At 35.7% G+C, this 15,207-nt stretch overlaps 1 protein-coding gene across 2 annotated transcripts in view; it reads right to left on the bottom strand.

Annotated features, from left to right (window-relative positions):
* The window catches only part of PBK (PDZ binding kinase), a 40,283-nt gene that overhangs the window by 10,884 nt on the left and 14,192 nt on the right, over positions 1 to 15,207 (bottom strand). The window contains exons 6-8 of one of the 2 annotated variants that reach the window (XM_049711745.1): positions 13,225 to 13,354; positions 2,765 to 2,941; positions 1,876 to 2,116 (exon numbers count right to left, since the gene is read on the bottom strand). In XM_049711745.1, the coding sequence (XP_049567702.1) occupies positions 1,917 to 2,116; positions 2,765 to 2,941; positions 13,225 to 13,354 (507 nt within the window). In that variant the 3' untranslated portion in view covers positions 1,876 to 1,916. Of the gene's footprint in view, positions 1 to 632; positions 2,117 to 2,764; positions 2,942 to 13,224; positions 13,355 to 15,207 lie in introns of those variants that run through there. The other variant, XM_049711744.1, reaches the window with a different exon arrangement.

Below are 15,207 nucleotides of genomic sequence, written 5' to 3'. Positions count from 1 at the left end.
TGGGATCGCTTTGTAACGTCTGCCACAGACAAGTGCTATGAATTTGCCGGTCCAGTCCTTGGGTGTTAGTTTGTTTCCATTTAGATATTCCAACTACAGGAACTGGAAATAATTATTCAAGGAAAAGTATTTGTTTATGTATTAAAAAGAACGTTGCAGTTCATGAGAACAGGCTAAGAGAGAGAAACTCCTTTGTCAGCTTGGCAGACCTAGTGAGAAGCAACACAACATATAAGTTAGTCAGGATAACTGATGTCAGGATGCAAGTGTACATAAGTAAAATTTTTCCATAAATCAGTCGGTTTTCCATTTACTTTCTTGGCACTTTAATGTTATTTCAATAGAAGATAAGCCATTAATGATCTGTATAGTACTGCTTGGTACAATCTCATACTAAAAGGAACCCTCCATTGAATTCCAGAATTGTTTAAATCTTAGAGAGCAGTGGTTCTTAATCTAAGATCCCCCATGTGACAGTAATTTTTAGTCTACGCATACCACCTAGATTCACAAGCACAATCAATAACTGAAAAATCCCAGGGAACTGTGGCTCACAGATAGAAACTAATCATTCAAATCACCCTCATTTTACAGATTAACAAAATAAGGCCAAGAAAGAGAAAGAAGCCTACTCACTTTCACTCAGAAAGTTTAATGACAACATTCAAATCAACGGAGTACCAAATAAGATAATACACCTTCTGGTAACTAAAGTGTCCTTTACTCTATATTGTTCTATTAGAGTTTTATTATTTTTACACCAATACTGTGATATGCTTAAGTACAGATTAGTAAATAAAAAAAATTTTTTAAGATAGCAGTACAGAAAATACATTTAATAAATTAAAGCAAAACCCAAAGATATGGCTGGAGCCAAGAGAACAAGAAAAGCCTTAACCAAAAATGTTTAGAAATATCCAAGGAGCTACTCTTTTGAGCCATATCCCAGGTCTCTGGTCTCAGTGACCTTATTTAATAAGCACATCAGCCAAGAAACGCCAGCAAAAGGTTTAATGTTTTAAAAGATAAGCAGGGCTTCCCTGGTGGTGCAGTGGTTGAGAGTCTGCCTGCCGATGCAGGGGACATGGGTTCGTGCCCCGGTCCGGGAAGATCCCACATGCCGCGGAGCGACTAGGCCCGTGAGCCACGGCTGCTGAGCCTGCGCATCCGGAGCCTGTGCTCCGCAACGGGAGAGGCCACAACAGTGAGAGGCCTGCGTACCACAAAAAAAAAAAAAAAAAAAAAAAAGATAAGCAAATGTAGACCTATTTTGTAATACACAAAGTGCTAATTTCAATAGATACATTAAAATAGAGAATATCTGAGAAAGATCATTAATAAAAGTAATAGTCACTCAATCCAAATTAATGTTAGAGTTTACAGCACTTTATTTTTTTATTTTTTATTTATTTATTTTTTTTGTGGTACGCGGGCCTCTCACTGTTGTGGCCTCTCCCGTTGCGGAGCACAGGCTCCTGACGCACAGGCTCAGCGGCCATGGCTCACGGGCCCAGCCGCTCCGCAGCATGTGGGATCTTCCCGGACCGGGGCACGAACCCGCGTCCCCTGCATCGGCAGGCGGACTCTCAACCACTGCGCCACCAGGGAAGGCCAGCACTTTATTTTAAATCTGTATAAACAAGTTCAAATACTTGAGTAGCTAGTTTCTTAAACTTTATAGAAAACCCTCTATAATCTCAAATGCTTATTAGCATAAGCATACACGAAACACTTTTGTAATAGAAATAGTCGTTCAAATGTTAAAAAGGTGCTATCTATGGTCCTAAAATAGGTCACTTCTGAAAAGTCTAATAATTATGGGTCATCGTAATAACTATATAAATGTATTATGGTAAACAGAACAGCTATACACACAAGCTATACTTGAAGCTCCGGTAGCCATGTGTATGAGGTGATCACAGGACATCCATTTCCAAAGCGTCAACTACGTGCGCAGCAGAAGGACGATCTTTAGGGTCTTCATTAGTGCACACAGAGAAGAGCTCAATTGCTTTCTGGTACGATTCATCCAGTTCTTCCATATTAACAGGTGGCCTAGTTCCCAAAGCTGCGTAGTATGCTTCATCATCAAAGTCACTTTCATCAAAAGTTTTATCTGCTCATGAAGGAGTTGGAGATTGAAACAAAATCACTTTAAATCATGGAAAAGCTTAGCAACTGCTCAAATTCACTCTCCTGAAATAAGAATTCATCATCCAATATGCTTTTCATTTTACACAGGCAGTCTCTTCCATTGTCCTGCCATGGTGTAGATTAGCTACTGTCAGGGAATTTTTTTTTTTTTTTTTTTTTTTTTTGGCCGCACACGTGGCACGTGGGATCTTAGTTCCCCGACCAGGAATCTAACCTGTGCCCCCTGCAGTGGAAGCACAGAGTCTTAACCACTGGACATCCAGGGAAGTCCCTGTCAGGGATTTAAAGGCTATTGACCCCAACCCTCTTACTGCTGCAGCTTTCCAATCATTTTCTCAGGCAAGGGGAGTTTTTAAGGTAACTTTTTGCTCCTCTGGATTTTCTCAATTTACCTCCTTATTCTCATTTACTCTACATCTCATTTGTATGAGATTAAACAAGGATGGTACCAAATTAATCATCAGTATTAATATAACCCACATCTTGTGCCACTAAATCAAACTAATTGCTCTTTTAAATTTTAACTTAATAGAGAAAATATAATTTTATAAGCTGTTCTTTAGTTCAAACTGAAGAGATTGGGATTTATATTAAAAATATGCAGTTATACCTTCATCATCATCATCATCTGGAAGACTAATGTGTGGAATAGATAAAGTCATCATTTCCCACAGAGTAAGGCCAAAGGCGAATATGTCTGCCTTGTCAGTAATAATACCATTCTCCTCCAGAGCTTCCTTAGGTTTCCAAGGCTCAGTGCCAATGTAACAGGCCTCAGGGTCAGTCACTGAAAGAAGTAAAATACAGGCAAGATGGTCATAAGGGCTAGCACCAGACACCACTAAGAAAGGCAAACAACCCAAAGAACAATGAGCAAATTTAACAGGTTTTTAAAGGTTAATAAATATAGCCAGTAAACATGAAAAATACACTTAACCTTGTAAAAAGAGTCTTCCCCTATCAGATTGTTAAATATTCATAAAGCTAGTCAGTTGGCAAGGGTGTAGAGAAACAGCAATTCTCTTAGAGACGGGTAGGAACATAGATTGTGGATGTCTGGAGGTACAGACTCTGGAGCCAGATTGCCTTGCCTGGGTTCAAAGACATGTGCAAGCACAGATCACAAGCTCACAGATCACAAGCTCTGTGCCTCAGTTTCTTCATTTTTCAAACTATGCTGTCTTTCAGCTGAGAGAATTACCACTTCTTTGCTTCTATGATTGCTAAATCAGGGAAAAGGGAGAGTGGAATCACATAGTGGCTCTTAAAGCTTCTCTGCCCAGGAAGGACACAGGTCCACTCACATTTCCATTTAAATGTTAGAGTCAGCTTGTCAATTTCAATGAAAAGGCCAACTAGAATTTTGATTGGGATTGGACCGAATCTCTAGATCAGTTTGGGAAGAATTAACATCTAAACAGTATTGTGTCTGTCAATCCACAATCACGACGTCTCCATTTACTTAACATCTTGTTTAATTCTTTCAGTGAAGCTTTATGGTGTTCAATAAAGAGGTCTTGGACTTTTTTGCAAAATTTATTCTTGAATATTTTATCTTTTTGGTATAGCAGTCTCCCCTTATACCTGGGGGATACATTCCACGATCCCCAGTGGATGCCTGAAAACTATGGATAGTACTGAACCATATATACACTACTTTTTTTCCTATACGTACACACCTATGATAAAGTTTAATTCATAAATTAGGCACTGTAAGAGATTAACAACAACATAATAAAATAGAACAATTATAACAATAAACTGTCATAAAAGTTATGTGAATGTGGTCTCTCCTTCTGTCTCAAAATTATCTTATTGTACAAATTTGATGCCTTTTTCTTCTTAACTATGCACTTATCACACACTATGGCCATAACTTTTGCAGTTTGAGGCGTAACAGCAAAAGAAGTATAAATTTCTTTTTCCTTCTTCACAATTTCATGGACAGAAGATTCGTCCTTACTGTAGATCTCAGCAACCTCGGCATATGATTTTTTTTTCTTTCTTTATTAAGTCGAGAACTTTCACCTTTTCACTTAAAAGAAGCACTTTATGGCTTCTCTTTGGCATATCTGAATTGCCAGCATCACTACTCTCTCACTTTGGGGCCATTATTAAGTAAAATAAGGTTCACTTGAACTCGAGTACTGCCATACTGGCAACAGTCGTCTGATAACCGAGATGGCTACAGAGTGACTAACGGGCAGGATATGCTGGACAAAGGGATGATTCACTTCCCAGGTGGGATGGCAGGATTTCATCACGTTACTCAGAACAGCGAGCAATTTAAAACTTATGAATTATTTATTTCTGGAATTTTCTATTTAATATTTTCAGACTGCAGGTAACTGAAACTGGAAAGCAAACCTGTGGACACTGGAGGACAGCTATACTTGTAAATAGAAATCTTAAATTCTTCTTTTTTTCATTATTTATTTTGAATATATAGAAATATAATAGCTAACTTCATTTATTGGTTGTAGTAGTTGTTCTGTAGATTCCTTGAGTTTTTCTACCTAAACAATCATATCACTGTAAAATATGAACAATTTCATTTCTTCCTCAATCTTGATGCCTTTTACTTTTTTCTTGCCTTATTTTAATGGTAGGACTATATGACAGTGTTTAACACTGGTGAAAGCAGGCACATAAGCCTTGTTCTGTAAGTACAATGCTGCCCGTAGGTTTTTCTGTTAGATACCCTTTCTGCGGCTAAGTTCCCTTCTATGTCTAGTTAGCAATTTTCATCATGAACAGAAGTTGGATTTTGTTAAATGCTTTTTCTGCTTCAATCGAGATGTTTACAAATCTCAAAACAGTTTTCAAGTTTGTTAATATGGTGGCTAGCATAAACTTCTGAATATTAAAATAACTTTCCTTTCCTGGGATAAACTCTTGTTGGTCAGAGGTACTATCCTTTTTATATACTGTTAGATTCAATTTGCTAATATTTTGTCAAGGATTTTTGCACCTATGTTTGTGAGTTGGTGATTTTCTTTTTTCATGAGTATTTGTCAGGTTTTGATATCAGAGTTATGCTGGCCTCAGAACAAATTGGTCAGTGGTCCCTACTCCTCTATTTTCTGAATAATTTATGTAAAATCGGTGTCATTTCTTCCTTGAATGTTTGATAGAAATCAGCAGTGAAAACATCTGGGTGTTGGGCTTTCTCTGGGGGAATGTTTAATAGATATAGGGCTACTTGGACTTCCTATTACTTCCTATACCAATTTTGGTAAATTGTATTTCTCAAGGAAATTGTTCTCTTCATTTAAGTTGTCAAATTTGTTGGCATAAAGTTGTCTGTAATGGCCTATTAATCTTTAAATGTGTGCAGGATCTGTAGTGATAACCTTTCTTTCATTTCTGATGTTGGAGATTTGTGTTTTTTCTTGATCAATCCAGCTAAGGATCTGTCAATTTTATTATCTTTCAGAGAAGCAGCTTTTGGCCTTATTAATATTTTCTCATGTTTATTTTTTATTTCATTGATTTCTGCTCATATATTATTTCTTTCCTTTGACTTACTGTGGACCTGTTTTGCTCTTCTTTTTCTGGCTTAAGATGGAACATAAATTATTCATTCAGATCCCTTCTTTCTTCTACTATAATCACGTACACAGCTACAAAGTTCCCTCTCAGCCCTGCTTTAGCTATACCTCACACATTTTGATATGTACTGCTTTCCTTTTTATTCAATTCAAAATATTTTCTAATTTCCCTTGTCATTTTCTTTGACACATAGGTTATTTGAATTTCCAAATACTTGGGGTTTTCCTAGACATCTTATTGTTACTGGTTTCTAACTTAATTCCATTGTAGTCAACAAAGATACTCTATAATTTCTTCCATAATTTTATACATGTTCCTTTTCATATTTAAAAATCTTTACTTCTGCTATGACTAGGATAAACTCAAACACTTACAAACAGAACATTCACTTCAGAGTATATTGTACTAAAAATGGAGTTTTTCAGTACTTGATTGCTATAATCTCCATTTCCTCACAAATAAGGTTAGAGTGAAAACAAACTGAATTAATATAATTCACTTTCAGACAGGAAGTAGAAAAAAAACACAGGAAGCCTGTTTAATGGAAGAAGCTTATCTTCAGAGCTAAAGGAAAGTCTGCCTTGAGGGTCTCAAGAAATTTACAAAGAAAGGGGAGAAAGAAGGAAACTTAACATTTAGATAACTAAAGGGGCAGACCAAGAAGGAAGAAATGAAGATACAGAAGTCAGGAAATTGAAGATTCCAGTCAACAAGCACTCATTCATTCATTCAGCATTTTGAGGAAATCTGCCTAAGAAGTAAGTGGGCTCTATCTGAAGATGAAGTGAGAACAATTGATGCCAGACTAGAACAGTACCCAGCATTGGGTGGCCAGAACAAAATATGTGTCTGTGACAGCCTTTTCACTTAACCCAGCTTTAGGAGATAAAGTTTGGAAGGCAGTCATGTCCTGTATAAGCTGCTTGAAGTTTTCCCCCATATCACCTCACATCTAAGAGGCCCTAATGGAATGCATGACAGGGTAAAGAGTCTACAGACATGGTCCACATGGGCAGTGACACTGTGGCAATAAGGAAGGATTCATACCCCATTCTAAATAGGTCAAATTCCTACAGGGATCCACCATGCTAAAGAGTAGCTTTCTAGAAGTCTGGGTCTAATATATCAGTTCCAATTGGAGACTCCAGCCAACCACAAGTGTACTTCCTATATGTCCACTTAATACATTTCTCCAAGTCTGTGCTTAGACTTTAAACATAATAGAAGTGGCTCTCCCACATATGTTACTAATTAAGTTTACTTCTCTGTGAAGATAAATTTTTCTGACAAAAGTTTGATGAGATCATAAGTCAATGGTTCAGTCATTCCTTCTTGTCAACACAAAAACAACTTAAATATTTTATTACCCTTTATTACTTTCAAAGAGTTTAAGCGGACATTACCTTTTTCAGTTCTCACGGACACAAATTGAAAACTGATGAAACTGGAGGTTCTACTCATCCTTCAACTCTCAGCTTAAACATTAATTATTTAGGGAGGCCTTTCTCAACATCTAGGCTGAGTTGTGGCACTGTCATGTTTACAAAATTCCTTACATCATAATGGTCATTATACTTTAGTATTAGTTATTCAAGGACTGCTTTCCATCTAGATTATGAGCCCCAAAAGGGTAAGGACTGTGTCTATCCTTTTTTCCTCTACATTTATAGTTCCTAGCACAACGCCTGACTGTACTTAGTATTAAAAATATTTGCTAAATAAATAATCAACCTGGAATTTACCACTGTTACGATTTGGGCTTTTTACAAAATACCCTGTGTATATTATAGTTGTGAAATATGTGACTATGTTGCCTATTAAAACACAAAACTTTAAAAAATTTAGTATTTTTTAAACTTCTCTTAATGTGTATGTAAATACATACTTTAGGTGCTATTTTATCATCTGTTCATCTCACTTAACATATTTAGATATATTTCCATGCCAACGAATGTAAACCTATATAATTTTAATGGATATATGGTATTCTATTGTGTGGTGGTACAATAAATAACACCATCCCTTCCTTTTTGATGGACATTCTCTTACATTCTTGCAAAATCTGTTCTGGTACAATGTGTATTTTTCTAACACAAATTAGCTCATACACAACTAGTAAAAAAGATTTATTACGTGATTTGTTTTCCCCAGTATGTTAATGTTATCTTTTAAGTGATTAGGAGTAAACTTCCTCACAAAGAAAAAGCCTTAGCCCGCAGAAACGCCTTCCCTCAGAGCACTGCTTTAAGAACTGCTGTGCTGACTATAACACTGAACTATCTGGTGAAGCTGAGAGTGCAGGTAAAAGAGCTGCCAAGACATTTCCCCCAAGCTTATAAATACTTTTTTGTTATTATTATAATTTTTATTGAGGTATAGTTGATGTACGATATTATATAAATTTCAGGTACACAACATAGTGATTCACAATATTTAAAGGTTATATTCCATTTATAGTTACTATAAAATATTGGCTATACTTCCTGTGTGTACAACATATTCTTGTAGCTTATTTATTTCATACATAGTAGTCTGTACCTCTTAATTCCCTACCCTTATCTTGCCTCTCCTCCCTTCCTTCTCCCCACTGGTAACCACTAGTTTGTTCTCTATATCTGTAAGTCTGTTTCTTTTTTTGTGATATTCACTAGTTTATTGTTTAGATTCCATATGTAAGTGATATGATAAATTTTTATAGAAAAAGCCAGATCAAATTTTTAATTTTAATGAAACGTATCTATTGAAAATAAACACACTCATGTTTACCTTCAAGGAAGCACAAACCCAGGGTTCGTGGCTACACAACACTGAATGATACTGGGTGCTAGTGAAGATCTAAGGTGTTAGTATTTTTACTAGGATTGTTACTATTTTGGGTATTGCTTTGTTTTCAAGGTTGCATGGGTTTTGATTCTTCTGTTCCAACTCTATTTCTTCTATAAGCCTAGTTCTAGCTTTTGACTTTTCCAGAAATTAATATACCAGGTTATTGTAAAAAAAAAATACTTGCACTGCCCAATTATTTCTTTGGAATGTGTTCTTGGAAATGAAATTACAGGATCGAAGGGCATAAACATTTTTAAGGGTTTTGTTTTTTAGAGAAATACGTATTTCCAACTGCCCTCTGAAAAGGCTACACCACTGTGGTAGTTACTAGTGCTGTACGTCAAGCAGTTCATGCTCTCCACTTTCTACACGCACAGAAGGACCACCTTCTCGACACACAGAAGGACCACACTTTCTGGCCTGTCATGGCTGGGTGAAGCCATTTGACTAGTTCCAGTCAGTGACTTGTGAAAGAAGTAACCTGTGTCATTTCTAAGCTGGAGCATTTAATTGTTAGTGCAAGACTTTCTAGGGTGGCACTGTCCAACAGAGCTTTCTATGATGATAAAAATGTTCTGTATCTGCATTGTCCAATATGGTAACCACTAACCACACATAGCTACTGAGTACCTGAAACGTGCCTAAAGTGGCTGAGAAAATGAATTTTTTAAAATTTTAAATATTAATTAATTTAAACAGCCATACATAGCTAGTGGCTACTGTAGTGGACAGTGCAGCTCTAGAGTTTTTTTTACCTTCCACACAACGATGGCAGTATTCCATATAGTGGATGTCCTAGCAGCTTAGGTCCTAACATGCGAATGACATGGAACACAGCCCTAATGGACATGTAGCTTGAATAATAAGCCTTGGTTTAAGGCACTGAGGTTTTTGAGGGTCTATGTTACCATAGCAAAACTTATCTTAACATGAATGATACACCAATTGCAACTTCTACGTAGTGTATGAGAATATATTAATCTATACTGTTGCTCATACTAACATACAGAAATTTTTCAAAGAATTTTCAGTAGTCATGACTTTTTTTAAAAAAATGGTTTCTACCTCTGGTGTCCTTCTTAAGCCCAACATTAAGGAAATATTTACCAACAATTTTTTCTGCTACTTTTTTTTTTAAATCTTTGATCTACAGGGATTAGAGTGTGAGGATAGAAAACAACTTTCTCTAAAATGACCAGACACCATCATTTACTGACTCAACTACCTCTTTCTCACTAATACAAAAATGTCACCTTTATCATATAACAAATTTTATATATTTGGGAACTATCTCTTGACTCTTATGTTAAAATTTTCTGCCTAGTTTGGCATGAGTATCACGGCTTTAATTACTATAGCTTTATAATACTTAACATCTGGTCAGGAAAATTCCTACTAACACTTTTCACAGAATTTTCCTGGCTGTGTTTGAACATGTATCCTCAAGGATAAATTTTACATTCTCTTTGAAATGTTCTACAATAACATAGATCATATTGGGATACTATAGAATTTATAGATTTTCTCATTCATTAATTTCTCCTTTCTTTTAGGGCTTCATTTTTTTTTCTGATTTCAGTTGAATACTCAATTTCAAAAAGGTTAAATAATGAAAATGTCTTCCTTTGAGTACTTTTGACCATATCAAATAGGTTTTGATTTGTTCTTACATTCTCATTATTTTCTAAATAGCGTGTAACTGGAATTTCACTTCTTTTGGCCAAGAACTATATACAATTATATTAAATTCCTGAATTTTTGTTTCCAACCGTACTACCAATTTCTATATTTATAGCACTGAGGATAATGAATGTTAACCTTTAGTCTATTTCTACTTTTTGTAATCTGAGATTTTCTTTTGTAACTTAACTAGTATATGGTCAATTTTGATAAATATTCTAATGCATAGAGATTAAACTTATTATTTACTCAGATATTTTACATCTTAGTTTTGTCTATTAGATCTATTAAGGATTGAGAAAATTATGCTAAAAAATCTTACTTTTATTCTTTTTGACAATTTCTCCTTTTATTTGCTGAAGTTTCAACCTTGTACCAGTTATTTAGCCTAAGGGTTCATGCCAGTTCTATCTTTATTAATGATTACAGACATCATTATAAAGTCAATCTATTTATCTTGGCTTTTCCCTTCAATTCAACTTGTAGACTTTAACTAGAAATTAAGATGTACATAAGTTCGAAACAGTATCACTAGCCTTCCCTCTACCTTATATTTATATAAAGAGATAAATTTAAATATTATTTATTAAATAATATGTTGAAAGCAGAGGCTTTCTCTTTAAGGCTTTTGCTTTTTTGTTTTTGTTTCTCAACAAGAACATATCTTAGATTCCCTACAGTCTCTTCAGCAAGTGGTATTGGGGAAGCTGTACAGCTGCACCCTGTCACACCCACTCACCATTCACAAATATAAACTCAAAATGACTTAAAGACTTAAACGTAAGACAAGACACCATAAAACTCCTAGAAGAGATCATAGGCAAGACATTCTATGACATAAATCGCACCAATGTTTTCTTAGGTCAGTCTCCCAAGGCAACAGAAATAAAAACAAAAATAAATTGGGACCGGGGCTTCCCTGGTGGCGCAGTGGTTGAGAGTCCGCCTGCCGATGCAGGGAACACGGGTCCGTGCCCCGGTCCAGGAAGATCCCACATGCCGCGGAGTGGCTGGGCCCATGAGCCATGGCCGCTGAGCCTGCGCGTCCGGAGCCTGTGCTCCACAATGGGAGAGGCCACAAGAGTGAGAGGCCTAAGTACCGCAAAAAATAATAATAAAATAATAATAATAATAAATAAATGGGACCTAATCAAACTTACAAGCTTTTGTACAGCAAAGGAAACCATAAACAAAACAAAAAGACAACCTACAGAATGGGAGAAAATATTTGCAAACAATGTGAATGACAAGGGATTAGTTTCCAAAATATACAAACAGCTCATACAACTCAACAACAATAAAACAAACAACTCAATAGAAAAATGGGCAGAAGACCTAAATAGACATTACTCCAAAGAAGAAATACAGATGGCCAATAGATACATGAAAATATGCTCAACATCAGTAATTATTAGAGAAATGCAAATCAGAACTGCAATGAGGCACCACCTCACGCTGGTCAGAATGGCCATCATTAAAAAGTGTACAAATAAATGCTGGAAAGGGTGTGGAGAAAATGGAATCCTCCTACACTGTTGGTGGGAATGTAAGTTGGTGCAGCCACTGTGGAAAACAGTATGGTGGTTCCTCAGAAAACTAAAAATAGAATTACCATTAGGATCCAGTAATCCCACTTCTGGGCATATACCCAGACAAAACTATAATTCAAAAAGATACATGCACCCCTATGTTCACAGCAGCACTATTCACAATAGCCAAGACATGGAAACAACCTAAATGTCCATCAACAGATGAATGGCTAAAGAAGATGTGGTACATATATACAATGGAATACTACTCAGTCATGAAAAAGAATGAAATAATGTCATTTGCAGCAACATGGATGCAACTAGAGATTATCATACTAAGTGAAGTAAGTCAGAAAGAGAAAGACAAATATCATATGATATCACTTATATGTGGAACCTAAAATGAGAGACAAATGAACCTATCTATGAAACAGAATCATGGACATAGAGAACAGACTAGTGGTTGCCAAGGGGGAGGGGCCTGGGGGAGGGATGGAGTGGGAGGTTGGGGTTAGCAGATGTAAGCTTTTATATAGAGGATGGATAAACAACAAGGTCCTCCTGTATAGCACAGGGAACTATATTCAATATCCTATGATAAACCATAATGGAAAACAATATTCAAAGAAGGTATTAAAAAAAAAAAGAAAGAACATATCTTAAATTCCCTGAGAAGAGAATGGTCAGTATTCACAATAAAGAGAGAAGAATGAGGTGCGGTGAGCCAAGGGGCAAAAAGCAGAAGACAGGCCTTAATTAGCACTTTTCTTTCCTACTCCCACTCCAGTTTCTTCTAGTAGTTTCCCAAATCTTGTCACTATGCTGATGCTAAATGAATTCCTTTACAAAACCTTATAAAAATTTTGTTTTCTATTCCCAGATCTTTTACCACTTAAAAATCAAAATCCAGGTTAGAAATAGCTCCCCACATCTTCAATTAAAATATACACTAATGAGAAACCAATAATTTATATTGTGTGTGTGCCAAGAAAGGGGGCTAGAGGCTGAGTAGAAGAGAGACAAAAAAGAAGGGATTTTTTTTTATTGTACACTTTTTATTCATAGTTTTTGATTTTTGAAGAATGTGAACTTATTACCTTTTTAAATATGTAAAAATTAGAAATTTAAATACTGTATAAAAGCAATTTTAAAAATCAGAATTCTTGGTACTTCCCTGGTGGCACAGTGGTTAGGAATCCGCCTGCCAACGCAGGGGACATGGGTTCGAACACTGCTCTGGGAAGATCCCACAGGCCGCAGAGCAACAGAGCCCCTGCACCACAACTACTGAAGCCCCCGCACCTAGAGCCTGTGCTCCGCAACAAGAGAAGCCATCGCAATGAGAAGCCTGCACACCACAACGAAGAGTAGCCCCTGCTCGCCGCAACTAGAGAAAGCCCACATGCAGCAACAAAGACCCAACACAGCCAAAAATAAAAATAAATAAATAAATTTATTTAAAAAAAATTAGAATTCTACTTACCGGTCATATTTTCATCCAATGGTAGAGAGACTCCTACATCACAGATTTTAATTGTTTCAAAATCACCTTTAATAACAACATTTGAAGACTTTATATCTCCATGAAGCAGTTTCTTGTCTTGGTGCAAATACTAAAATAGTGGAAAATTTAACACATCTGAGCAAAAAATATAAACTAATTAAAAAAATATGATAACTCTCAAACAAAAATAACAACTTGAATGCCCAGCCTAACCTACAGGCTTATACCTGTCCATCATTTCAAATTATTCGAAGCTAGAGAAGGGACCATCCCAAGCTGTCTTGGTCTGCTATACTGACCAGAAATCTGAAAGATTCTTTGGAAACTGATGTCTATTTATAGATAAACTAACTTTTAATTTTCAAACCCACCTCACATACTTTTACATCAAAGATGCTACTGCAGATTTCAAAATATACTACAGTTTACTTGAGGCTAGTAATTTTTAGAAATAATTTTGTAATCTTCACAATGACACAGGGTTTCCTCAAACAAATTGTTGAGATAATGCTACAAATAATTCACAAGCAGAAGATGAAGGAGTAACGTAATCTAAGACTATATTTTGTTTTACACATTAACTCTTTCTTAGAATTGACAAGTGATGATATCCATCCATAATCAAAAACATCCTGCAAAACTGTTATTTTTTCATTCATCAGCATTTGGGCATCTACTGTGAGCTGGGCCTGAAACTGATGCAGAAACAATTCTTCGTATTTAACTTGGAACACTTACTGTGCTTAATTTAAATGTTGCTGACCATAAATTGAATATGCTCAAATATATTTATAATGTAATTTATTAATTCCATTATACATTTAAAATAATTATTTATTAAATAATTCAAATTATTAATTTAGTTCATCCTACCTATTTAAAATCAGTTTTTCTATACACATATTAAAATATATATTTAGAAATATTGCCTTTTTCCAGTTTCACATTTCATGAAACAACTTTATTTGAATTCTTAACATGCAACTCTGACATCAGTATCATTACATAATCTGTTTTCTGAGTCATCCAACAATTTTCTGGAGCCATAATTACTTAAGTTATTTAGGATACAGAATTCTTTTTATCTCTTACTTATTTCTTACAGTATGTCTACTCAAAGGCACAATAATTTGTTTGCATAACATTGAGAGCACTTTTTTCACTTGACCTATAGATGTATATTCACCATGTCCAAAACCTAGCATCCCACAAAAAAATCTTTGAAAGGCTTGTTTATAGCAACAGAGGGTTAGAGTACACCCCCAGGAATGATGACTAAATTTGTTTTAAATATATTAGTCCATTTAACTAAATCTAACACGCAATCTCTATAAGGAAAACTTCCTGACGGGTTATTTAAGGCTATGTGAAGGTGTGAAGGCCTCTAACAATACTTTGCTGATCAAAATAAATAAACAGTGCACTCTTCAGTGTGAGAGATTCTATAAAGACTTTAACTTAAAGCAACTCCCTCTTTGGGAAAAAAATTCCACCTTGTAATTAGGTATATTAGTATCTGTTCATCGACAGATGAATGGATAAAGAAGATGTGTATACACACACACACACACACACACACACACACACACACACACACACACACAGGAATATTACTCAGCCATTAAAAAGAATGAAATAATGCCATTTGTAGCAACATGGATGGACCTAGAGATTATCATACTAGGTAAGTCAGAAAGAGAAAGACAAATACCATATGATTATCACTTATATGTGGAATCTAAAATATTACACAAATGAACTTATTTACAAAGTAGACACAGACTCACAAATATAGACAGCAGACTTGTGGTTGCCAAGGGGGAGGCTGGGTAGGGGAGGGAAGGATTGGGAGTTTGGGATTAGCAGATGCAAACTATTATATATAGGATGGATAAATAACAAGGTTCTACTGTATAGCACAGGGAACTATATTCAATATCCTATGATAAACCATAATGAAAA

The sequence above is a fragment of the Orcinus orca genome, chromosome 6 (genome assembly GCF_937001465.1).
Source record: "Orcinus orca chromosome 6, mOrcOrc1.1, whole genome shotgun sequence".
Lineage (NCBI taxonomy): Eukaryota > Metazoa > Chordata > Mammalia > Artiodactyla > Delphinidae > Orcinus > Orcinus orca.
This window is presented reverse-complemented; position numbering and strand designations above follow the sequence as displayed.